The sequence below is a fragment of the Stegostoma tigrinum genome, chromosome 1 (assembly GCF_030684315.1).
Source record: "Stegostoma tigrinum isolate sSteTig4 chromosome 1, sSteTig4.hap1, whole genome shotgun sequence".
In the NCBI taxonomy this organism is placed as follows: domain Eukaryota; kingdom Metazoa; phylum Chordata; class Chondrichthyes; order Orectolobiformes; family Stegostomatidae; genus Stegostoma; species Stegostoma tigrinum.
The window spans coordinates 140,399,513-140,424,157 of record NC_081354.1 but is presented as its reverse complement, the minus strand read 5'-3'; the positions used below and the strand labels follow the sequence as shown (position 1 = coordinate 140,424,157).

At 41.6% G+C, this 24,645-nt stretch overlaps 1 protein-coding gene across 1 annotated transcript in view; it reads left to right on the top strand.

Annotated features, from left to right (window-relative positions):
• Positions 1–24,645, top strand: part of pdzd2 (PDZ domain containing 2) — a 422,227-nt gene that overhangs the window by 286,640 nt on the left and 110,942 nt on the right. The window contains exons 8-10 of the mRNA XM_048530010.2: positions 18,775–18,886; positions 21,551–21,699; positions 24,386–24,505. Of these exons, the coding sequence (XP_048385967.2) occupies positions 18,775–18,886; positions 21,551–21,699; positions 24,386–24,505 (381 nt within the window). The remainder of the gene's footprint in view (positions 1–18,774; positions 18,887–21,550; positions 21,700–24,385; positions 24,506–24,645) is intronic.

Genomic DNA, 24,645 nt, shown 5'->3' with positions numbered 1-24,645 from the left:
GACTTGAAACAAGGGAAATGGTGGACAGCAACTCCAGTGTGGGTGGCCGTAGAGAGAAACATTGTGGAAACTGGAGATCCAAAAGGCTAAATAGACAAGGTTACAGTTCAACTTTAGACATTTCATGATCCCACACCCTGCAGAGAAAAGGCCCAGCTTGAAATCTTACTGTTTCCTCAGTCTTGATCAACCTGCTGAGTGTTTTACAGATTTATTGTCACTGTCCGTAACAGATTGGTTTATCTCTACCTCCCCGTTGCATCTCCATCAATCACAGGAAGATTTCCTTCCTTCATGCTGCAAGATATTTCTGGCAAAAACAACATAATATCTCGTCAATCTTGAATCCTACATTATATACTTAGAGCTTCGTCTTTGCGCTGCTGAGTGATCTCACCAGGTTTGATGATGGATGACAAGTCTCCCCAGGATGTTTGTTATGAAACTGTTAAAGCCACGATCACTAAATTTAGAAGTGTTTAAAGCAAGTTGCACTGACCATTTCTTTCCCCACAGATGTTTCCAGACCTGCTCAATGTTTCCAGGATTTTCTTCTGCTTATTTCAGATTCTCAGCATCTGCAGTACTTTGCTTTTATGCATTTATGGGTTGGGATTGAGTGAAAACTGGTGGTTAACCTGACCATGAGAATTTGACCAGTTTTGCTGACACAGTGCAGGGTCTGTCAGAATAAATTGTTGCCTTTTATGATAATAAGAATAGGATTGTTGTTAACTTCAATCCTATTATAAACTCATTAGGTGGATGTTTTAGGTGAGTTTTATTAGTTTCTGCTCAACTAGAATCATGGACAAAGACTCTGAATAATTTTCTTTTACAAAAGTCCTAACTTCTGTTCATTGAAAAATGATTATGACAGATACGGTGGGCTGAATTTTCCCAGGCGCTGAATGATGTGCGCAGTAGTGGGCCAGTTGGGAAATTATGGTGACATCTGAAAACTGAGATTCTCAACGTCGTGGAAAAAGCAGTCCAATATTCCAACTGAGGTTTTAACAGCTAGATGAGTATCTCACTAGTGTGGCAAAAGGCTATGTACCTGCATTAACATCCCATTACACTAAGTCTTAACAGTTTGCTATTTTCAGAAGTGAAAAACTAGACAGTAACAATTCATAACATGAGGATCTGAGCAGGTACCCGGAGGCTTCAGTCATCAGCATCTTCTCAGGACCTCCCTCTTGGCCAGGAGCCCCCAACATCTCAGGAAACATTACCTAGGCAGCAACCGACTGCAGCCTCCATCCATAGAGGTTGACATCAGCAAAGCAGCAGCCTCCCCTCATCATCTTGGCCCTTTTGGGATTTATTTTTAATACACTTCAGCATTTTGATACAGCATTTTGGTGCTCACTGATGCCTCACATTGTAATGCTGCTGCTAGGACACTTTGCACCCAGGGGTGATACCCATCTGACACATTGAAACAAGATATATTTTAGGGCTCTTTGCTTACTTTCTTAGTGCTGCTCACTATGTATCTTCTTGGATTCTCACAGAATCTCTGTGTTCCCTATTAGTGCAGACAGATAGCTAGGGAACTCGTCATATTTTGGCAGCAATGAACAGTAATGGGAAACTGGTCAGTCAGAGTGCTTATACTGAGTCGGAACTGACAAATTAGGGACTGCAGTGGGCAGGATGGATTAATAATTTTGCAGGATAGATGATGTTGAGAGCTATTGAGGAAAGATGCTGCACAAATTAGTAATAAAGATAGACCATAAACCTTGGTGGAAATGCCAGGAGATCATAGCGTTGATGAATATTGCATACTTAATGAGGTGAGCAGTGTAAAGTTGTGACAAAAGTTGCCAGTGTTAATGGAAAGAAACCCTGTTTAAAACTCTGCAAAATTGACACTTTGCTACATTTTGGAAGAATTCAGAGCAAGGATTGTATTTTTGTGTGTTTTGAGTGTCAGTGTTGTCAGTGGAGATGTAAGCTGAATCCATGCACGAGTTGACATTTGAGGCATGACCGTGGCTGACCATCTGCTTCAAACTCAATTTACTGCACTTTGCTTTATTTACGTATAGAACCCCCCATTGTGGATTTATTTCCGAGCTGCTTCAAAGTTTACTCATTACCATGCACAGTGCCAACAGTATCTATTTTCTACATGGTGCATTGCAGCACCCTACCAAGGCTCCTGTGGCAATACTTTCCAAACTTGTGACCTCTACCATTTAGAAAGATGCAAGGCAGCAGATGCGTGGAAACTCCACAAGCTCCCCTCCAAGCCATCACCATCCTGACTTGGAAATGTATCACTGTTCCTTCACTATGGCTGAGTCCAAATCAGGGAACTCCTTCATTAACAGCTTAATGGATGTCCCTACACCACATGGATTGCAGCATTTGAAAAAGACAACTTACCACCACTTCCTTAGGGCAGTTAGGGATGGATAATAAATGCTGGCCTGGCTTGCAATGCTCAGGTATGTGAAATAATTTAGAAAAATAATTGTTGTTTTCCATGATTGTCAATAGAATACAGAGCTTTGAACTAAATTCTGGAAATGTGATTTCTTTAGTGAGTCATTGATTGCAGAGGCATACTTGCATTAGAGCAGGAATTTCAGCTCCCACACTTATCATTAGTAACTCATGCTGGGATAACTAGTTCATCAGCCCAGCCATGCTTACAAGTTTCGCAATCTTCTGTAATGTTCTACTTATAGATAAACTGCAGAAACAGATGTTTAGAAACCTAACAAAAATTTCAGGCATGAAAAAGCTGGAATGTATGTTGTGAGCATTGAATCCAAGATGTGTCTCTCAAAATACCGCATCAGGATTGTTCCACTGTGGGATTTTCTTGCAGTCCCTTCAGTTTTGAAAAAGAATCATATCTGACCTGAAACATTAACTCTGTTTATCTCTTCACAAGTGCTGTCAAATCTGCCAAGTTTCTCCAACACCTTGTTTTTATTTCAGACTTTGATCATCACTGCCTTTCGTGGAAGGGAATTCCAAATGCTTTTAACCTTCTGAGAGAAAAACATTTTCCTCACCTCAATCTTGAATGGGCCAGGTCTTAGTTTTAATTTATTACACTTAGTTTTAGATTCTCCCACAAGAGGAAATATCCTTTCGACATCCATCCTGTCAAAACCCCTTGGGCTCTCATATATTTCAATTAAGTCACCTCTGACTCTTCTAACTCCAGAGGATACAGGCCTAGCATGTGTAGACTTTCTTCACAGGACAATCCACTCATTCCAGGTACCTTTCAAGTAAACTTACTCTGAACTGCTTCCAATGTATTAACATCCTTCCCTACAAATAGTGACTAGTATTGTACAGAGTACTCCAGATACAGTCTCAACATTGTCATGCGTAACTGAGGCATAACCTCTCTTCTCTTACATTCAGTTTTCCTCACAATGGACTATAACAGTCTGTTAGCATTCTTGATTACCAGCTGTACCTGCATACTAACCTTCTAGGACACTCAGATCTCTCTGCATCTCAAAGCTGCACAGTCTCTCACCATTTGGATGATACGTTTCATTTTTATTCTTTCTGCCAAAATGAACAATTTCATTTTCCCACTTTGTACTCCAGCTTTTTAGATCATTGCCATTTGCGTATCAAATCTATCTCTTAGTGGGCTCTATAAACCATTTTCACAAGTTTCTTTCCTACCTATCTTTATACCATCAGCTAATTTAGATTCTCACTTAAATTCTGATTGTATACACCTGACATTTGAAATTTGTAGTGGATAATTATCCTTGCATAGAATTGGTGTACTATGCATGTGCATGATTTTTCATCCTTTGCTTTGTATCTGGCGTTCACTTTATATCAGAAGTTGCATTTTACTCCCTGTGAATTGTTGCATAACATACATCTGAGCAAAGAAGATTTTTAACACAAAATCATCAACCATAACTAATACCATAGTTTTTCTTTGCCACCAAATTATCTTCATTGAAATTACCTCTCCTCTCCTGAAGATGATGATTGTTGCTTGCTCAAATCCTGTCTTCTTCTGGTAAATTCAGCTCCTTAGCCTAGGGATGCTAACAAAATGTATTATCATTACTGATATAGTGAACACACAAATCAGATCTTATTTAGAACAATTCAAATACATTGCCTGAGCATCTCTCCTGACGTAGTCTCTTTGACTGGTTCCTACATACTTGATGTGTTATGACTTCAGGTAGAATTTCTCCTTCCTGCTGCTTCTAACATATTCTCAAAGTCATTGATCAGACTGTCTTGGTGCAAAATATAAAAAGTGAACTGGATCAGTATACCTCATTTAATCTATTTTAATAAGAAAGCAAAGCTTCATGTAGATGAAGAGCCGCTGGAAATGTTAATGTTCTTTCTTGCAAAAAATGACAGTAATACTTTTGTCAGAGTTATAAAATTGTTTAAAACTTTTCATCCAAAAGATGTAACATACCAATCAGATGATTTGCAAATCATTGATCAAGAAATACGATGATTTTTTTTTAAAGTGCTCTAGTATGTAGTGGTTTGGATTTTCTTCAAGTGGACACTTTTCCTTCTCCCTTCTAAGTGATGATGCATCACTGATTACTATTTGCTTTTTATGAAAGAAATAGAAAGCTTTTCGTTTTTATTTGGGGGATAAATTTTCTTTTTACTACACATCATTACTGCTCAGTAGCATCCTTGGAATCCTTAAAATTAGTAGGCAGAAAATATAGATAATAGGCCTTCCGGAGAGACCACTCTCTCCGCGACTCCCTTGTCCACTCCACACTCCCCTCCAACCCCACCACACCCGGCAACATCCCCTGCAACTGCAGGAAGTGCTACACTTGCCCTCACACCTCCTCCCTCACCCCTATCCCAGGCCCCAAGATGACTTTCCATATCAAGCAGAGGTTCATCTGCACATCTGCCAATGTGGTATACTGTATCCACTGTACCCGGTGTGGCTTCCTCTACATTGGGGAAACCAAGCGGAGGCTTGGGGACCGCTTTGCAGAACACCTCCGCTTGGTTCACAATAAACAACTGCACCTCCCAGTCGCGAACCATTTTAACTCCCCCTCCCATTCCTCAGAGGACATGTCCATCGTGAGCCTCCTGCAGTGATGCCACCCGAAGGTTGCAAGAACAGCAACTTATATTCTGCTTGGGAACCCTGCAGCCCAATGGTATCAATGTGGACTTCACAAGCTTCAAAAACTCCCCTTCCCCCACTGCATCCCAAAACTCACCCAGTTCTTCCCCTCTCCCCACTGCATCACAAAACCATCCCAGCTCGACCCCTCCCCCCACTGCATCCCAAAACCAGCCCAGCCTGTCTCCGCTTCCCTAACCTGTTCTTCCTCTCACCCATCCCTTCCTCCCATCTCAAGCCGCACCTCCATTTCCTACCTACTAACCTCATCCCACCTCCTTGACCTGTCCGTCTTCCCTGGACTGACCTATCCCCTCCCTACTTCCTCACCTATACTCTCCTCTCTACCTATCTTCTTTTCTCTCCATCTTCGGTCCGCCTCCCCCTCTCTCCCTATTTATTCCAGTTCCCTCTCCCCATCCCCCTCTCTGATGAAGGGTCTAGGCCCGAAACGTCAGCTTTTGTGCTCCTGAGATGCTGCTGGGCCTGCTGTGTTCATCCAGCTCCACACTCTGTTATCTTATAATAGGCACTCTGCTGGTTACTGGCAAAACAAAATTAAACAATCCTTGACAACTTTAGTTGACCTATCTCAGGATTGTTTGTCAGTATTGTATTGATTGATTGTCATCTTTGTGTTGCCACTTAAATGAAGAATAGTGTCAGAGGTTAGTACTGGACATATTAAGGATGTTATTCAGTTGTATGTTATTTAGATTTTCTGATTAGGCAACTGAAGGTGACTGGTCAGTGGATTGATGGGGTACTGTACAGAAATCCTGTTTCAATACATTTCTTTCGACAGGAGCTGCAATTTTCCATTGAGTTTTTTTGAAGTATTTAAGAATTAGATTTAGGCTTTGAAGGAGACTTAGGCTTTTGAAGGCTAATCCCATTGTAATGTGTGAACCTGATAAAGTATTTAGTTGAATATCGATGAAAAGATGCATTTTTGTCAGTTTTTCATGTCAGAGAAAATGTAAACAAAACTCAGCTTTTAACTGTCAGTCATCATTAATTGGTAATGCCTCTATCAATTAGAATCCGTTCACTAACCAATCAGTACTGTCCTCTCAAACAATGTACATGTTGATTTGCCTTTGTATTAATATCTCTGCAAATTGTCTTGACAAGTGCAAGATGAAAAACTTCACAATGTGCCCTGAGCCTGTTCATGATCATGTTTGATCCTTTATGTCAAGACCATATTCCTACTTTCTTCTCATACCCCTGATGTTTCTAAAATCTAAAAGTTTTTTTTCCTGAATACATTCAGAGACATGGCCTATACAGCCATTCCATGGGTTCAGCTGAAGAAATATTTCCTCATCTTGGTCCAAATGACCTACTCCATTTTCTCAGACTGTGTTCCCTAGTGCTATACTTTTTTAACCAGGGAAAACATCTTCCCTGCACCTAGTCTGTCGAGAAATTATTTACTATTTTGCACATAAAGCATTTAAAAAAAATAAATTGCGAGGCTCTGCTTGTGCCTGAAAGTATTCTTTGCTCCAATGTGTTAACAATGACTGTTACTATCTAGTGTCTGTCCAAATGGCTGAGCTAGTTTCTCAAATGTCTTTAGGTGTTTTATACCTCAAAAACTAAATGGATTTTGTTGATCTTCTGTGATAAAGTTGATCTTCTCCTCTTAAGAATTGATCTGTGTTACTCCCAGTCTTTGGCTTCACTCATCCCTGTGTGGCTTCACACAGTCAAATCTTACTTAGACCATGATAAATCTGATTAAAGGCTCCTCAGCAATTCCGACAATAATTATGTCTCAAATGGGGACCTTAAATTGTCATAGTCACATTTTTCCATGAAATAATATTTGATATCATCCATGGATTCCTCCAAGTGCATTAAATATTCTGTTAAAGCTTGTTGTTTGAAGAATTCTAATTGTTCTGAGACTAAACTATCAAAACCTTTCAGTGCTTCTTAACAAATATTTGTGGCTTCTTTTACAGCTTTGAAAACAACATCATCAGCTATTGTCAAATTGTTTACAGAAGTGTGCTTATTTATTCAGCTTCTGATTTAGCATTTAATTTGGATGTTATTCTGTAATCTTAACATTGTTTTCTTAAAAATCTTCTGTTGGCATATCTTCCCAATATGATTGTTTATTTTCCTTGCATAGAAAAACTTTTAATTTTGCAGTGTTACAATGCTGCAGTTGAGGGGTTTTCTACAATTCTGTAGTCAAAATGGAAGCTTCCTGCTTGCTGTAAGTAAAATTGAACTTTTTGTCTTACCTCCACCTTCTCTGAATGATTCTCACCAATCACTGCCTTAACAAATGATTCCTGTTTCCTTAAAGGCTTTCTTAAACGAATCCCATTTCATGCGGCTTTAACAAAAAATTCTTAGTCTGATTGGAACTTCAGTAATTGTTTCCTATCTGCAGCTTTATAAGATGAATCTTTTTTCTTTAGCAATTTTGACTAGGTGATTACACTGTCTGTGATGCCAAGTAATAGTCCTGTTGCTGTCACATTTTTATTTGCTACCATGTCCTGCTGACTATGGTTATAACTAAATGCTGCCTTCCTTTACCATGTCTAAGTAATGGACTCCAGCCTCGATAGTCTCCTAGCTTTCTTCTTCCAATAGACCTTGTGTGCTTAGGCCTCCGAAATGTCCCTCTGTGGCTTTAATTCTGGCTTCTTGACACTCCTGTTTTTAAATTGCTTTTGTGTCTTTTGATTTCCCTTACTGTACCTGTACCTCACACTGCCCACTTGCTGTGGTGGTGATGCTTGATATGACTTGCAAATACTTCTGTTTCCTTCACCCTGCATTGTTTTTCAAATGATTTCCTTCACCCAGGAATTTCACCTTCATTCACAGACCTTAGAACATCAGTTTGCTAGATAATAAAATGTGAGGCTGGATGAACACAGCAGGCCCAGCAGCATCTCAGGAGCACAAAAGCTGACGTTTCGGGCCTAGACCCTTCATCAGAGAGGGGGATGGGGTGAGGCTTCTGGAATAAATAGGGAGAGAGGGGGAGGCGGACCGAAGATGGAGAGAAAAGAAGATAGGTAGAGAGGAGAGTACAGGTAGGGAGGGGATTGGTCAGTCCAGGGAAGATGGACAGGTCAAGGAGTGGGATGAGGTTAGTAGGTAGGAGATGGAGGTGCAGCTTGGGGTGGGAGGAAGCGATGGGTGAGAGGAAGAACAGGTTAGGGAGGCAGAGACAGGTTGGACTGGTTTTGGGATGCAGTGGGTAGAGGGGAAGAGCTGGGCTGATTGTGTGGTGCAGTGGGGGGAGGGGATGAACTGGGCTGGTTTTGGGATGCGGTGGGGAAAGGGGAGATTTGAAACTGGTGAAGTCCACATTGATACCATTGGGCTGCAGGGTTCCCAAGCGGAATATGAATTGCTGTTCCTGCAACCTTCGGGTGGCATCATTGTGGCACTGTAGGAGGCCCATGATGGACATGTCATCTAAAGAATGGGAGGGGGAGTGGAAATGGTTTGCGACTGGGAGGTGCAGATGTTTATTGCGAACTGAGCGGAGGTGTTCTGCAAAGTGGTCCCCAAGCCTCTGCTTGGTTTCCCTAATGTAGAGGAAGCCACATCGGGTACAATGGATGCAGTATACCACATTGGCAGATGTGCAGGTGAACCTCTGCTTAATATGGAAAGTCATCTTGGGGCCTGGGATGGGGTGAGGGAGGAGGTGTGGGGTCAAGTGTAGCTTTTCCTGCGTTTGCAGGGGAAGGTGCCAGGTGTGGTGGGGTTGGAGGGCAGTGTGGAGCGAACACGGGAGTCACGGAGAGAGTGGTCTCTCCGGAAAGCAGACAAGGGTGGGGATGGAAAAATGTCTTGGGTGGTGAGGTCAGATTGTAGATGGCAGAAGTGTCGGAGAATGATGCGTTGTATCCGGAGGTTGGTGGGGTGGTGTGTGAGAACGAGGGGGATCCTCTTTTTGCGGTTGTGGCGGGGGCGGGGTGTGAGGGATGTGTTGCGGGAAATGCAAGAGACTCGGTCAAGGACGTTCTCGACCACTGTGGGGGGAAAGTTGCAGTCCCCAAGATGACTTTCCATATTAGGCAGAGGTTCACCTGCACATCTACCAATGTGGTATACTGCATCCATTGTACCCGGTGTGGCTTCCTCTACATTGGGGAAACCAAGCGGAGGCTTGGGGACCACTTTGCAGAGCACCTCCGCTCAGTTCGCAATAAACAACTGCACCTCCCAGTCGCAAACCGTTTCCAGTCCCCCTTCCATTCTCTAGATGACATGTCCATCATGGGCCTCCTGCAGTGCCACAATGATGCCACCAGAAGGTTGCAGGAACAGCAACTCATATTCTGCTTGGGACCCCTGCAGCCCAATGGTATCAATGTGGACTTCACCAGCTTCAAAATCTCCCCTTCCCCCACCGCATCCTAAAACCAGCCCAGTTCTTCCCCTCCCCCCACTGCACCACACAACTAGCCCAGCTCTTCCCCTCCACCCACTGCATCCCAAAACCAGTCCAACCTGTCTCTGCCTCCCTAACCTGTTCTCCCTCTCACCCATCCCTTCCTCCCACCCCAAGCCGCACCTCCATCTCCTACCTACTAACCTCATCCCACCTCCTTGACCTGTCCATCTTCCCTGGACTGACCTATCCCCTCCCCACCTCCCCACCTATACTCTCCTCTCCACCTATCTTCTTTTCTCCCCATCTTCGGTCCGCTTCCTCCTCTCTCCCTATTTATTCCAGAACCCTCATCCCACCCCCCCCTGTCTGATGAAGGGTCTAGGCCCGAAACGTCAGCTTTTGTGCTCCTGAGATGCTGCTGGGCCTGCTGTGTTCATCCAGCCTCACATTTTATTATCTTGGATTCTCCAGCATCTGCAGTTCCCATTATCACCAACATCAGTTTGCTCTCCAGTTGAACCTTTGCTCAGGATCACCCCTATAGACTATTGGCATCGAATGCAGCATGTAACTCCCATGGAGTGATGAATGCTCCAGCTTCAGCGCGTTCTAAACACTGCTGCTGCACATCCCTTACTAGATCTAAAATGTACTTAACTGTTGACTATGGACTGTGACTTGTTGAATTTTGCCATAAGGATATCTTCTATAAGTTTAATAAAGCTTGTCTGAAGATATTTTCAGATATCTATCTGTTTCAGCATTGCAGGAGGCATCGAAAAAGAACCCACACTGCTTGCCATTGTGTTGTTCAAGCTCCTTATACCATTGCTCATCATGTTGTATAAACAATCCACATCACTGTTCTTCTTCATCATCAACAACAACAAGCAAAAGCAGAAATTGCTGGAAAGGCTCAGAAGGTCCGGCAGCATCTGTGGAGAGAAATCAGAGTTAATGTTTTTGGTTCAGCGATTCTTCCTCAGAACTGATGGTAGTTGGGGAGAAGGTTGGTTTTTATGCAGAAGATAGGGTTGGGTGGAGGGGGTAAGAGGTAAACAATAGGCGGAGAAAGAGCCCAAAGAGAGAGAACAGATGAACAGTCAAACAGGTTCACCATGTTGTATGAGCAATCTGTACCACTGTTCACCATGACATCTATGCTGCCTGAGGTTTGCTGTCATTATCCTCTTCCATAATCTCCATGGTCTGCTTGGTGTTGTGCGTTACAGGAAAATTACTTGGTAGCCTAGCAAAAAAACACCTCTTGTCAAGGTATATAAGCTAGAGTTTATTGCTTGATAGCTACTATTTACAAATTACACTGCTAGACAGTGACTACAGAGAGGACCTAAATGGTACTTCGTACTCCTTCAAGATCCTATGCTGTTGTTCCCCCATGCCCATTTGATGTTTAATGAACTCCTCAGCATTGATCCTTTCAAACCCTTGTACAACAGTATGTGCCTTAGAGGAGGATTTGCAGATTCAATGTATCTGCTAACATAATCCAGATTGTATTACATTAGAGGGCAACGTGAAGAGGAATTATTAGAACAGTACTATTTCATCCTGTGCAAGCTGCTAAACAGACCAAGAAAATTTATGGATAGTATCTCCCACACTTGCATTTTTTTTTGGGTGTAGCACCATTTTTGGGTCCCAAGGATCACTGAAATTGGCATTTAATTCGGCCTGTAAGGCCCTCTGATCGACCAGTGGGAGGCTGTTTCAGATTTTGAGGAGGTGCCTGAGCAATGCCGGAAAAATTGAATTAACTTCAGAAAATGGCCAATAATAGACGACTTAATTGTGTTATTTGCCTGCTGACCTCGAGGAAGTTCAGAGAGAATTTTCTGTTAGTTTCCTACCTCCAAAGTTACCTTCAAGTATTTGGGAAGATACTGGTCAATGAGTACTTTGATTGGAATCCCACATTACATATAAAGTTACTTAATTTCTTCACTCTCGAGCAACACTTTCCACTTGAACAACTTATGTCATCCTTTTTAATGATCCTCACTGCCAACTTATTCCAGTTCTGTTTGCATAAAAATGTTTGCCTGGGTTGCATTTCAATTCCATACTTTTAGGTTGGATCCCCTGGTGCCTGAGCTCTTTACCATAATGAGAAATTTGCCTGGAATTTTCTTTAGTTGCCACATTGTGTCTTTATATTGTCATCATGAATGCAAAACTGGATCTGGTCCAATTGGATATGTCATCTTGAGTTGTCTGATATTCACGATGAAGGAGATTAAACTTAATTCTGTGAGACTGCAAATTTACCACATTTATATAAAATCTCATGATGCTACATGCTGCTGTGCATATTGGACTGAAGATTGCCAGAAGAAAAACTGTTGTCTGCTGCACAGCTGTTGTTAGACAGTGTTTGTGATTTGAAACTTACTTGGATTCAGACTTGTTCTCAAACCAGTGAAGCTCTTGAATTGGCTTTTATATTGCACTGTTTTTCTGTATGTGGTGCTACTCCTGATGTATCCTCAATTTTTTTAATACCTATAGACCCATTGCCAGGATTCTTGAAGGGCAAAGGGTCTTAGTGTAAAAGGAGGCCAATACTATGATTTGGCATACTTACAAACAAGGAGCCGGCCCTTTAAGCCTGCTGTGCCATTCATTAAGGTCATGGATATTCTGTTTGTAAATTCATATCCACATTCCCACTTACCCTTGATAACCTATAATCTCCTTGTTTTACAAGCCACACCATTAATGAAGACATGTTTTAGTCAAATGGTTTACCTTTTGCCCTTAATGGTATTTTTTTAACTGTTCACTACTGATAATAGAACTTCAAGAAAAATAATATTGTCTACATGAGCCCAAATTAACATCACCCTTTGTTTGTCATAGAATAACATTATTTTCATTAATCAAATGAAGCCACTAATTAAAAGACTGAAACTTACATGTTGGAGAATCTTCCATTAAGGAATGTTATAGAACAGAAAATGATTACTGTCTGTCATTGCAAATTATGAACCCTGCTTTTTGTATACAGTTAACTGGAGTATTAATTTTATTGAATACACGTTCTAAAAAGTAAAGCCAATATATGTTTTCCCAATTACAATAGGAGCTGTACAATATAAATAACTCTATGTTTAACACTTTGGCCCCTATTTTAATACGAACTGACAGTCTGGAAATACAAACTGGCAGTCTGGTACAGAATGTCTTAAATGTTATAGAATATTAGAATAGCTACAACACCGAAGCGATTCAGCCTATCATGTCCGTTATCTGCCATAGTGGTGACCTGGTTCTAATTATCTAATTGAATTATACTTTTGAAATCTACCTCCGCCATCATCTCAGAGAGTGAATTCCAAATCATAACCACTTGTTGTATGAAAAATGTTTTTCCTCGTCACCATTGCTTATTTAGAGAAACATCTTAAATTGATGTCCTCCTGTGTTCAACCCTTTTGCTAAGGGGCACATTTTCTCACTAACAACTTTGTCTTGACCCTTCATGATTTTAAAACCTCATGTATTCTCTAAATCTTCCCTTCTTCAAGCAGAACTATCTCTGCCTCTCCAATCTATACATATAACTGAATTATATACATATAATTCCTCATTGATCGAACTATTCTCTTAAATCTTTTCTGCAACTTCTCCAACATCTTCGTGTCCTGCTGGAAGAACTGGGCACAGTACTCCACTCAAGGCTCAAGTGTTTTATACAGCTTAATGATCTTGTTCTTGCTTTTGCCCCAATATAAAACTGAAGATCCTGAATGTTTTGATCACCGTTGTCTCAACCTGCCCTGCCACTTTCAATGATTTTCACACAAGTGAGTGAGTTTCTGCTCCTGTGCACCCTTTTTAGAAGTGTACACCATTTTTTTCTTATTGCCTCTCATTATTCTTTCTGCTAAAATGAATCACTTTACATTTCTCTACATTATTAAGGGGAGGCAATGGCCTAGTGGCATTATCGCTGGACTGTTAATCCAGAAAGCCAGATAACGTTCTGGGGACCATGGCAGATGGTGGAATTTAATTTCAATAAAAATCTGGAAGTACAAATCTAATGATGACCATGAATCCATTGTCGATTGTCAGGAAAAGCCCATCTGGTTCACTAACGTCCTTCACGGAAGGAACTGCTATTCTTACCTGGTCTGACATGTGACTCCAGACCCACAGCAATGTGGTCGACTCTTATCTGTCCTTTGAGCAATTAGGGATGGACAATAAATGCTGCCTCTCCAGCAATGCCCTCATCCCATGAATAAATAAAACAAATTTTATCTGTAGCTTAACTATCCATTCCCTCAACCTATCTATGCCCTCTTGAAGTTTAACACTTTCTTCCTCGCAGTTCACAATATTTCCAAGTGTGTGCCATCTGCAAATTCTGAAATTGTGCTCTGCACACCCAAGACTGATTCATTAATATTAAAATAGCAGTCCTAATGCCCACCCTTCAGAACCTTACTCTCTACCCTCTTCCAGACCAAAAACACAAGTTCACTTCTACTGAGTGATAACACTTCTACTTTCTGTTTCTTTTTGTTTAGTTATTTTTGTAACTGCACTACCCATTTTACTCCATGAGGCATAACTTTAACGTAAGCTTAATAATCTTGTTATACAGTACTTAATCAACTCTCCTTAACAAATTTGTTCAAGCATTTATTAAACATATTGTGGATTATCTTTCCAAAAGCTTTCCCACCACCGAGGTTAAACTGACTGATCTGTAGTTACTCGGTTAACGTTGCACCTATTTTTTTAACAAAGTTGTAATATGTGCAAATCTCCAGTCTTCTGTATCTAAGGTAAGGTAGGATTGGTAGGTATGGTATTACCTTCACAACGTCCACTCTTGTTTCTGTCAGTGTCATTGAATGCATGTCATCTGGCCTGGTGACTTGTTAACTTTAAGTACAACAAGAGTTTCACATGCACTCTGTTTCCAAATTGTTAGCCAGTCTTGACCATCATTGTGATGTGGCAGCATCTATTTTCTTGGTTCAATATATCAGCCATGCCCTGTTACTCCAAACAAGGCCTCTTCTAGGTCCCTAATCATCTGACTCCAAACAAGGCCTCTTCTAGGTCCCTAATCATCTGTAGTCCTCTCTTTTTTTAACCACACTTCTGTCGTTCATATGCTTGTAGGAGGCTTCTGGATTCTGTTTTATGTTACCTGAAAGAATTTTCTCATACTTGACCTTGGTATGACCAATGCAGTTTTGGTTTCCTTATCTGAGGAAGATTTTCTGGCTATGGAAGGAGTGTTACAAAGGTTTCCCAGATTCCTAGGATGATAGGTCTGATGTATGAAGAGAGACTGGATCAGTTAGGACTATGTCCACTGGCGTTTAGAAGAATGAGGTGGGGGGCAGGCTGTTGGGTGGTGGTGGTTGAGATTTCATAGAAACCTAAAAAATTCTGACAGGACTAAGCAGGGTTAATATAGAAAAGATATACCAGAAGACTGGGGAGTGCAGAAACACAGGTCACAGTTTAACAATACGAGTTAAGCATTTACGACTAAAATAAGAAGAAATTTCTTCACCCAGAGACTGGTAAGCTTGTAGAATTTTCTGGCACTGAAGGTAGTTGAGGCCAAAGCACTAAAGTTTTCAAGAGAGGAGATGGATGTGGTTCTTTCGGTTAAAGGAATCAAAGGGGAGAATGCAGGAACAAGGTACGAGTTAGATGATCAGCTATGATGATGTTGAATAGTGAAGCAGTCTCAAAGGGCTAAGAGGCCTGTTTCTGCTCCTGTTTTCTAATATACACTTCCTTTGTTTCTCTTACTTGTTTCTTCACTTTCCTTCTAATCTTTAAATATTTAAGATATCTGCTAATCAGCTTGCACACAGACATTCTTACGTACATCTGGAGCAGGTGGGTCTTGGACCTGGAGCTTCTGGTTCGCAGCTAGAGACATAGCCACTGTGCCACAAGTTGGTCTCTCCTAATTCCTTTATGCACCTTGACTATCCTCTCTAATAGTACTTCCTGATTCCCGTTACTCCTGCAAAGTTCTTTAAATTGTCCTCAAAATCACAAGCAAATCTTGAAATGATGTTGGCCGTTCCTCTGTTCAAGTACAGTCCCTTCAGCCTCTGCAGGTCCTATTTCAGGCAGAACTGTTCCCAAAATTCAAAGAAATGCACAAGACTCTAAGAGAAAACTGGAGATGGAAATTGACAAATTGACTCACAGCTTTGCTCCTGTCGGAAACCTGCTACGTCCATTTTTAACATGGGAGGTGGCTCAAGTTGTAAATGTTGGCACCAGAAACAGACAAATGCCTCAGGGATATACCAAAGTAGGAGTTGGATCCCACAGTCTGCAGGTGCACTTTCTGCAGCAAACTGGTCACCAATTTGTCTTTGTCAAATTAACCAGTCCAACATCTTCATAATAGATGCTACCATCCAGAACGAGACAGATATGGGATTTTCAGTGGTGCAGGCTTCATTCATGTCCAGTGCGAAAACAGACTGCATATAACTATTAAGACGTCAGTTGAGCTGGTTGCTAATGTGATACAGCTTCTGATCCATTAATGTTGAACTGGTGTCTGATCAAATGTAGAAGGATAGTGCAAGTCTGAGCCTGTTTCACTAGTAGGTGCCACAATGCCTTCATTCTGGAAAACCCACCTATCTACCCTGTTTCCACTTATCCAAGCGTATCAAAAGATAACTGCAAGTGGCAAAGAGACTGTGCTTATCTTGGTAATTACACTATTCAGCAACCTCCCATGCCAGAGCTATACAGGGTGTAATGATAGTTCCAGGAGCATCATATAGCATGGCTTTTGCCAAATTAAAGAAAAGGTTGAGATGCCTCAAGTGCTCTGTGATAGGGTGTGTCATTTTAGTTTGCTATATCAAACGCAGCTAAGGATTACAAAGAAGATGGAAGAAGTAGTAAGCCCACAAAAAGTAGCATCAGATAAGGAAGAATTAACTGGAAGTGAAAGACAACCACAGGTGCAAGGCCCACAAAGTGTACAGCAACTAAACATGCCAAGAGACGTTTGACATCTTTGACTTCAAATAAGTTCATCAATTTCCTTGCCGGAAATATTAGCCAAAATCCCTCAGCATTATCTGTCCTTGTTATATCTCATCACGTCTGTGATTCTGCTTTGAAGAACATTGAAACAATTCAGCCAACCTCTTTGTCAATGAATTTCTGACAATGCAACAACAGCTTGTATTTTTATAGGAACTGTTCATGGTAAAATATCCTAATGTGTGTTAAGGGGAATTAAAGAGCAATATTTGAAACAGCACTACATAAATGGAGTCTCGGGAAATGAATTGGTAAGTTAAAGTTGTAGGTGTAATTAAGGTGTTTATTTTGATTCCAAACATAATGCCACAATGTTTTTTAAATCATCTTAAGTGATCAATTCTAGAGGTTTTCACAGAAGATTAACTAATATGTCTATTTCTTTGAGGAACTCAGTTGAGCTGGTAGATGGATGTTGCTGTCATGTGACACCCTTGAGATGATTTTGGCAGCAATTTCATTGGGTACTCAAGCCTCAGATGAATTGTAGAAGGAAAGGGCAAGTTTGTGCCTGTTTTGGCCTGTTTCGTGCCTGTTTCCTGCCTGCTACCTTCCTAACTTTGGCTGCTGCTAGGACAGTCTGGCCTTGCTGTCTTTCTGGCACTGTGCCTTCGAAACATGACGCAACTAAAAATTTATGGCAAACAACTCAGCAAGAATTATGAAAAATGAATTACTGCTGATAAGTCTACTGGAATTCTTTAAGAAATAATGGAGTTTGTGGTTATTGCAAATTAATGAATTTTGAAATTGTCTTGGTTCATGTAGATACTTGGGATTCAGGAAGAGGTTCTAAACTGAATGACTGATTAGAGAGAAAGTAACTATCAATGGCAGCAATTCTAATTTAGCATCTGTCACTTTAAGAATTTACAATGAAACCTGAGTAGGCCATTCACCCCTCTATCCTGTTGCCGATTTGTCTTGGGCATCTGCAGTTAATAATAGTAACTTATTTATTTATGTTGCTAAAGATGCATCTAGTAGGGAGTATCTTTTAAAGATATTTAATCTAGTTGTTACTGGGTTTAATCACTTGAATGCAGGAAATATTGTGACTCTTTTGTTTCTTGGTTGTATTTTCTTTGCCATTGTAAATTCAACACTTTTATATAAGTGCTGTACAAGTCTCTTGGAAATGTTTGATATTATTAACTAAATTCCCTCTGTCAAATTTCACATGATAACCGGTCTACCATTACAATGAAATGCTGAAATTAATCCTACCTACCAACATCATCCCGTCTCCTTGACCTGTCCGTCTTCCCTGGACTGACTTACCCCCACCCTAACTCCCCACCTCCACTCACCTTTACTGGCTCCATCCCCGCCTCTTTGACCTGTCTGCCTCCTCTCAACGTATCTACTCTTTTATTCATCTTCCATCTGTTTCCCCCTCTCTCTTTATTTATTTCAGAACCCCCTTCCCCTCCCCCATTTCTGAAGGAGGGCCCAGACCCAAAACGTCAGCTTTCCTGGTACTGTGCTGCTTGGCCTGTTGTGTCCATCCAGCTCTACACCTTGTTATCTGTATTAAAATTGACATGTTGTCTTGTCTAATGAAGTTCCACTGTTCGTGGTATTTCATTATGGCTATTGTGCCCAGCTTATAATCTCTTCTTGAATATTTCTTCGCAAACTGCATGTAATAATATTCTATAATATGAAGTAAATTGATCACAGTAAAGGAGTGTAAACTGAATGAAAATGAAAGGCATGATTTTGATCAAAATTAGCAGCCATTAGGTACCAATACGGTCTCTGAATCCTAAGATTGTGTTCAATTACCATTTCAAATACTAGTCCAGAAATTTAAGATAAACGTCCAGTTTAATACAGAGGAAGTGCTGCAATGTTTGAGATGTTATTTTACAGGAGTGACTTTAAACTGATGTTTCACCACCCCTCTTACGCAGACATGAAGAGAATGGGAATTATTCCTTGGTAACCTGGTCAATATTCCTCCCTCAATTAAATCACAGGATTACATTATCCTGTGGGAATACACTGCGCACAAATTGACAGCAGTCCTTCCGTATTATAACAGTGGCTGCACTTCAAAAGTATTTCATTGTCATAGAAGTGCTTTGATGCCTTAAGATCATGAAAATTCCTACGTAAAAGCAGGTGTTGCTTTCTTTTACTTGTTATTTTTGTATTGTTTGGACTTTTATTGCAGGTTTCAGAAACTGACAAAGGCGATACCCATGAACGTGTAGAAATGCCACAGTTCAGTTGTCGAAGTCCAACACCAGGCGGCAGTGTAATGAAATTCAGGAGCAGATCTCAAGGTAAGTAGTGTAATTACTGCTCGTATAAATGATCTGTTAACCATGCTTTTGTTTGCTCTGGAGGAATGCACAGCAATATGGGAAGAGGACCAGTCACCTTCTCCGCTCTCCTGGCATAAGTGCCACCACCTTCTCTCCAATATCTCTCACTCATTTGATGTCTGCTGCTGTAGCCACCTCCCACTAAGGTTCATGGAGGCACTTATGCCTGCAGAATGGAAAAGGTCATTGGTCCTCTTCCTACATTGCTGTACATTCCTCTAGATGGACACTAAAGGTTAGAATGCAGATGCAGCAAGTAATCAGGAAAGCTAATTGAATATTATGCTTTATTGTGAGGGGAATTGAATGCAACAGTAGGGTGGTTATGCTTCAGTTGTACAGAAATTGGTGAAAACACATACAGAGTTCAGTATTGGTCACCATATTTATGGAAGGATGCCATAGGGAGGTAGCTCAGAGGTTTATTAGACTAATGCCTGGAATGAATGGATTGCCTTATGCGGAAATGCTAAACAAGCTAGGCCTGTATCCTCTGCAGCTTAGAAGAGTCAGAGGTGATTTATTCAAAACATACAGAATCCTGAAGGGACTTGACTGCCTCGGGGCACCATCCCTCACCTCTTTGCTGCTATATTGGAGGAGCTCAAGCAGTTCTTCAACTTTGCTAACACCTTCTAACCTGCCCTCAAATTCATATGGACCATTTCTAGCACCTCTGTCCCTTTTTTGGACCTCGCCATTTACATCTCTGGAAACTAATTCACCACTGACATCTATTTCAAACCCACTGACTCCCACAACTACCTTGACTACACCTCCTTTCACTCACCCTCCTGCGAAAGTGCTGTCCCATACTCTCAATTTCTCTGCCTACGCCGCATCCAGGATAGGGCATTCTACTCCAGGATATCCCAGATATCCTCTTATTTTAGGGACCATAATTTCCCCTCCTCAGTAATTTTGGATGCCCTCAACCCATTTCCTGCATACCTGCCCTCAAACCCCCTCCCCTCGACAACAATAAGGATAGAGTCCCCTCAGTCCTCAAGTACCACCCACCAACCTCCAAATCCAAGCATCATCTTCTGACATTTCCACCTACAATCAGACCCCACCACCAAAAAGATATTTCCTTCCCACCCCTGTCCACTTTCTGTAGGGGCCGCTCATTCTGTGACTTACTAATCAGCTCAACGGTTCCCACCAACTTCTCCACCACACCCGGTACCTTTCACTGCAACAAGAGATGCAACACCAGCCTCTACACCCCCTCTCTCACCTCCATCCGAGGCCCAAACAATCCTTCCAGATGCGGCAGAGATTCACCTGCACTTCATCCAACCTGACGATTGTATCCATTGCTCCCGATGTGGTCCCCTCGATATCAGGGAGACCAAATGCAAACTCAGGTTCATGGAGCATTTGTGCTCTGCATGTATCAACCAATCCAACCTTCTGGTTGCCATCTATTTTAGTTCTCGCTCCCACTCCCCTGATGACATGTTCATCCCGGGCCACCTCCACAGGCAGAGTAAGGCCAAATGTAAATTGGAGGAACAACACCTGATATTTCACCTTAGGAGCTTACAGCCCGATGGCCTCAATATTGACTTCACCAGCTTCACAATCTCTCCATCCTCACCCTTATCCCATGTCCAGCCTCCCCCTCCTCCTCACCTCCATAACTTGATCTAATCTGTCCCATCCTCCTACTCACCTGCCCTCCCCACCGTTCCCACTCACCAATCACAATAACCTCTTACCTGCATCCACCTATCACCATCCCACATACCCTTCACCGAGCCCCAAACCCAGCCCCCCCCTCGCTCTATTTACTTCTGGGCTCTCCTCCCCCTCCTCAGTCCTGATGAAGGATTTCAGCCCAAAATGTTGACTTTCCTGCTCCTTGGAAGCCGTCTGACCTGTTGTGCCTTTCCACCTTCAAATCGATTGACTCTGGCTTCCAGAATCTGCAGTCCTTAGCATCTCTAATTCAGCTGAGGTCCAGAAGCATTTTATAATTGTTAAGAGTGCTACCTCAACCCATGACACTTTCATTCACATCTTAATTTTATCTGGTGATTATCCGAATTACATCTGTTAGTGAATTTGTATGATACTACATCATGTATCAAAATGTCATGAGTGTTTTTATATAAATGTATCATTTTCTAATTTGTAATATTTATTTATTAACAGTTAAAACAATTGTATGTGAGAAATGGGTACTGTTTTGTTGCATCTTCTCAAGGAATAATTCCGATCAGAATTCATATTTGCTTTAACTTTAGATTCTTTCTTCAATACTGGAATTATTCTGGGATCCCAAATAGGTTGTCTTGACTAGTGCTTCACACTAACAGGATTAAACTGACATTGCCTGAAACTCTGAAGTAGCGCTGTTGATATTTACAGCTCACTGATCACATTATAACTGAGAAACTGGCCTCATTTCCGAAATCCATGCTCCTGCAAATCTTCCTTGAAAGGTCAGATCTTCAGCTAGGAAAGCATTGTATGAACTCAGGTACACAACTCCATAGGTTAATGGCCAAAAAGTTGTGGGGAACAACCCAAATTCCTGACATAGGCTGCTAACTAAATTTCCATATGAAATGCGTACGGTTTTCTATCTGATTCTCACTCAGCTTTCTTTGACAGGTGGAGGGAGCCGCTTGGAATCTGTGGGTGAAGATGATGAGCTGATAGTGGAAAATGGTGAAGCAAGTTGTGACATGTCAGAAAAGCCAGCACGAGGAGGCCGCAAGCATTCCCTTCCCCAGCAGCTTGATGCAACCGGTATTCGACAGGTGTGTGCCCAGCATTTTTACTATGTTCATCTAAGTCATCAGTATGCAGCTGTTAAGTTGGTCTTATTTTTCATAAATAGTTTTTCTCAAGACCTCCTGAGTTTAAATTCATGAATGTGGCTTGATCAGAACAGCAAACTACATATCAATTCACAGGGTGTAATCAAATGGCTTCTAACAGAAAAGGGCTCATGCCTTTATCCACATTATTTTATGAGCAAAACCAGAAGTTGCTGGAGAAACTCAACAGGACTGGCAGCATCTGTGGAGAAAAAGCAGTAAAAGTTTCAGGCCCAGTGACCCTTCTTCTGATCTGATAATTGCCAGGAAAAAGTGGAATAAATGTTAAAGAGAATTTTTGGGGGGTGGGAGGAGTGGTGTTTGTTGGTGGAGCCAAGGCAGCAAGGGGAAGGATATTGGTAAGCCGAGGAGAAAGGAAAGCTGATGATGGAGACCCATAAGTAGGTGAAATTGCGTTGGCTTTTTTCAAAGCAGCCCTTATCATGACGACCTGGGGTGTTGGGGTAGCCAAAGCATGTGGAAAAAGGTGTTCACATTATAAAATTACTGGATTCGAAATTGATTCCTGAAAGCTGCAGAGCATCCAAGCGAAAAATGAGATACTGTTGAGAGTACAGCTTGTGCTAAGGCTTGCTGCAACACTGCAGCATGCCCATGAGAGAAATATTGGCGCAGGAACTCAGTTGAAGTGTCAAGAAACAAAAAACTGAGTAATTTTTACTGACAGAATGTAGTTCTTCAAAACAGTCATCCATCTGTGCTTTGTTTTCCCACTGCACAGCAGAGACCACATTGTGAGCAACAAATACAGCAGACTAGATTGAGTGAAGTGCAGGTAAATTGCTGCTTCAGCTGGATGGTGTGTTTAGGATCTTAGATCATGAGCTGGGAGGAGGGAAACAGGCAGGTAATACACATTCTGCGATTACATGGGAAGGTGCCATGAAGATGTGGAGAGATATTTGGAGTGGAAGAGGAGTGGATCAGTGTGTCCCAGAGGGAATAGTCCCTTCATAATGCTGACAAGGGAGGAGAGGGGAATCTGTGTCTGATGGTGGCATCCCACCGGAGGTAATGAAAATGGCATTTTATGATCCTTTGGATGTGGATGGTGGGGGGGTGGTATGTGAGGACAGGGGGACCCTACCAGTGTTGTAGGAGGGAAGGTAAGGGTTGAGGACTGAAGTGAAGGAGATGGGTCAGACCTGGCTGAGGGCCATGCCAAACCAGTGCAAAGAATTCTCAGCTGAGGGAAAGCGTGGACATTTCTGAGGCAGCCCCCTGTAGAAGATGACATCCTTAGAACTGATATGACAGAGAAGGAAGAACTGGGAGGATAGAATGGAGTCCTTATAGGAACTGGGGTGTGAGGGTGTATAGTCCAGGTAACTGTGGGAGTTGATGGGTTTGTAGTGGATATTGATGACAGTCTATCCCTGGAAGTGGAAATAGAGGTGTCAAGGAAGGGAAGAGGGAAGTCAGAAATGAACCAGTTGAAGGTGAGAGTGGGATGGAAATTGGAAGCATTATGTTTGTGCTGCCTTTCTGAATTTATTAGTGCCATTATTCCACTTGCTCCTCATAACCTGCAAATTCATCCTTTTTAGATATTGATTTAATTCCCTTTTGAATGCTTCAATTGATCCTGTCTCCAAAACACAGTCAGGCAGAGCATTTCAGGCCTGAATCATTTGCAGTGTGAAAATGTTTTCTTCATGCCCCTTTTGATCTCTGATTTACTTTTGATCTCTGCCCTTTCATTCTTGATCCTTTCAGGAGTCGGAGCGGTTTCTTCCGACCTTAAGTTTGAATATCTCCATCAGATCTCCTCTCACCATTCTTTTCTCCAAGGAAAACAGTCTTAATTTCTCTAACCCACCTTGATGACAGACGTTTTCCATTCCTGGAACACTTGCCCTTAGAGGAATTACAGACCTCCTTCAAGGCTGAATTTAAAAGTGAATTTTATGACTCATGTCTGCATGTTAGGAATTTTGTTCTGGGAACCAGTGTCAATTTTCCATTATGGAGCATGCTGACCTCCATACAAAACTTAATGATCTTTAGTCACACTGCATGTATGACTGAGCCAGAGACTCTGATTTGTAAATGTCATTCTGAAGTTGATAGTCCAGTTTCTTAGTGTGGTCTAAACTGTATCTAGTATTTTGTATAGTTACAGAGGCCTGTACTCTGTAGTTTAGAAGAGTCTGGGGTGATTTATTTAAAATACACAAGATCCTGAGGGGACTTGACCTTGTGTGGGAGAATGTAGAACTCGGATTCCTAGTTTAAAAATAAGAGATTGCGCAGTTAAATCAGAGATGAGGAAACATCTTTTATGAGTCATTGGAATTCCCCTTTCTCAAAAGGCAGTGGATGCAGTAAATATTTTTAAGGCAGAGGTAGATTGATTTTTGATTACCAAGGGGAAGAAAGATTATTGGAAATATGCAGGAATGTAAAATCAGATCAGCCTTGATCTCTTTGAATGGTGACATAGGCTGTAAGGGCTGAGCGGCCTACTCTTGTTCCTCGTTCATATGTTTGTATGAGTTACTAGCTTTCCAGAAATTCCATTTATAGCCTAATGTAAACTGGTTAGTTAGATAGTGACTCTACAACATGCCTATATACCTCCTTCTTCTTTACTTATCATTTTTAGGAGTATCAAGTCATAAAAAAGTCAGCACGTTCCTTAAGCACAGTTCAAGTGGAATCACCATGGCGGCTAGCCCAGCCATCAATCATCTCGAACATCGTCCTAATGAAAGGGCAAGGAAAGGTAAGCATCTACTGTATCGGCGCCACTGTTGTTTACCTCACTTTTTTCAGTACAGTTTATATGCTTTGTGTTCTGCCTTACCATGCCTAATGTTTGCGCAAGCAGAATGCATCAATTTTATCCAACCCTAGGAATCTTTG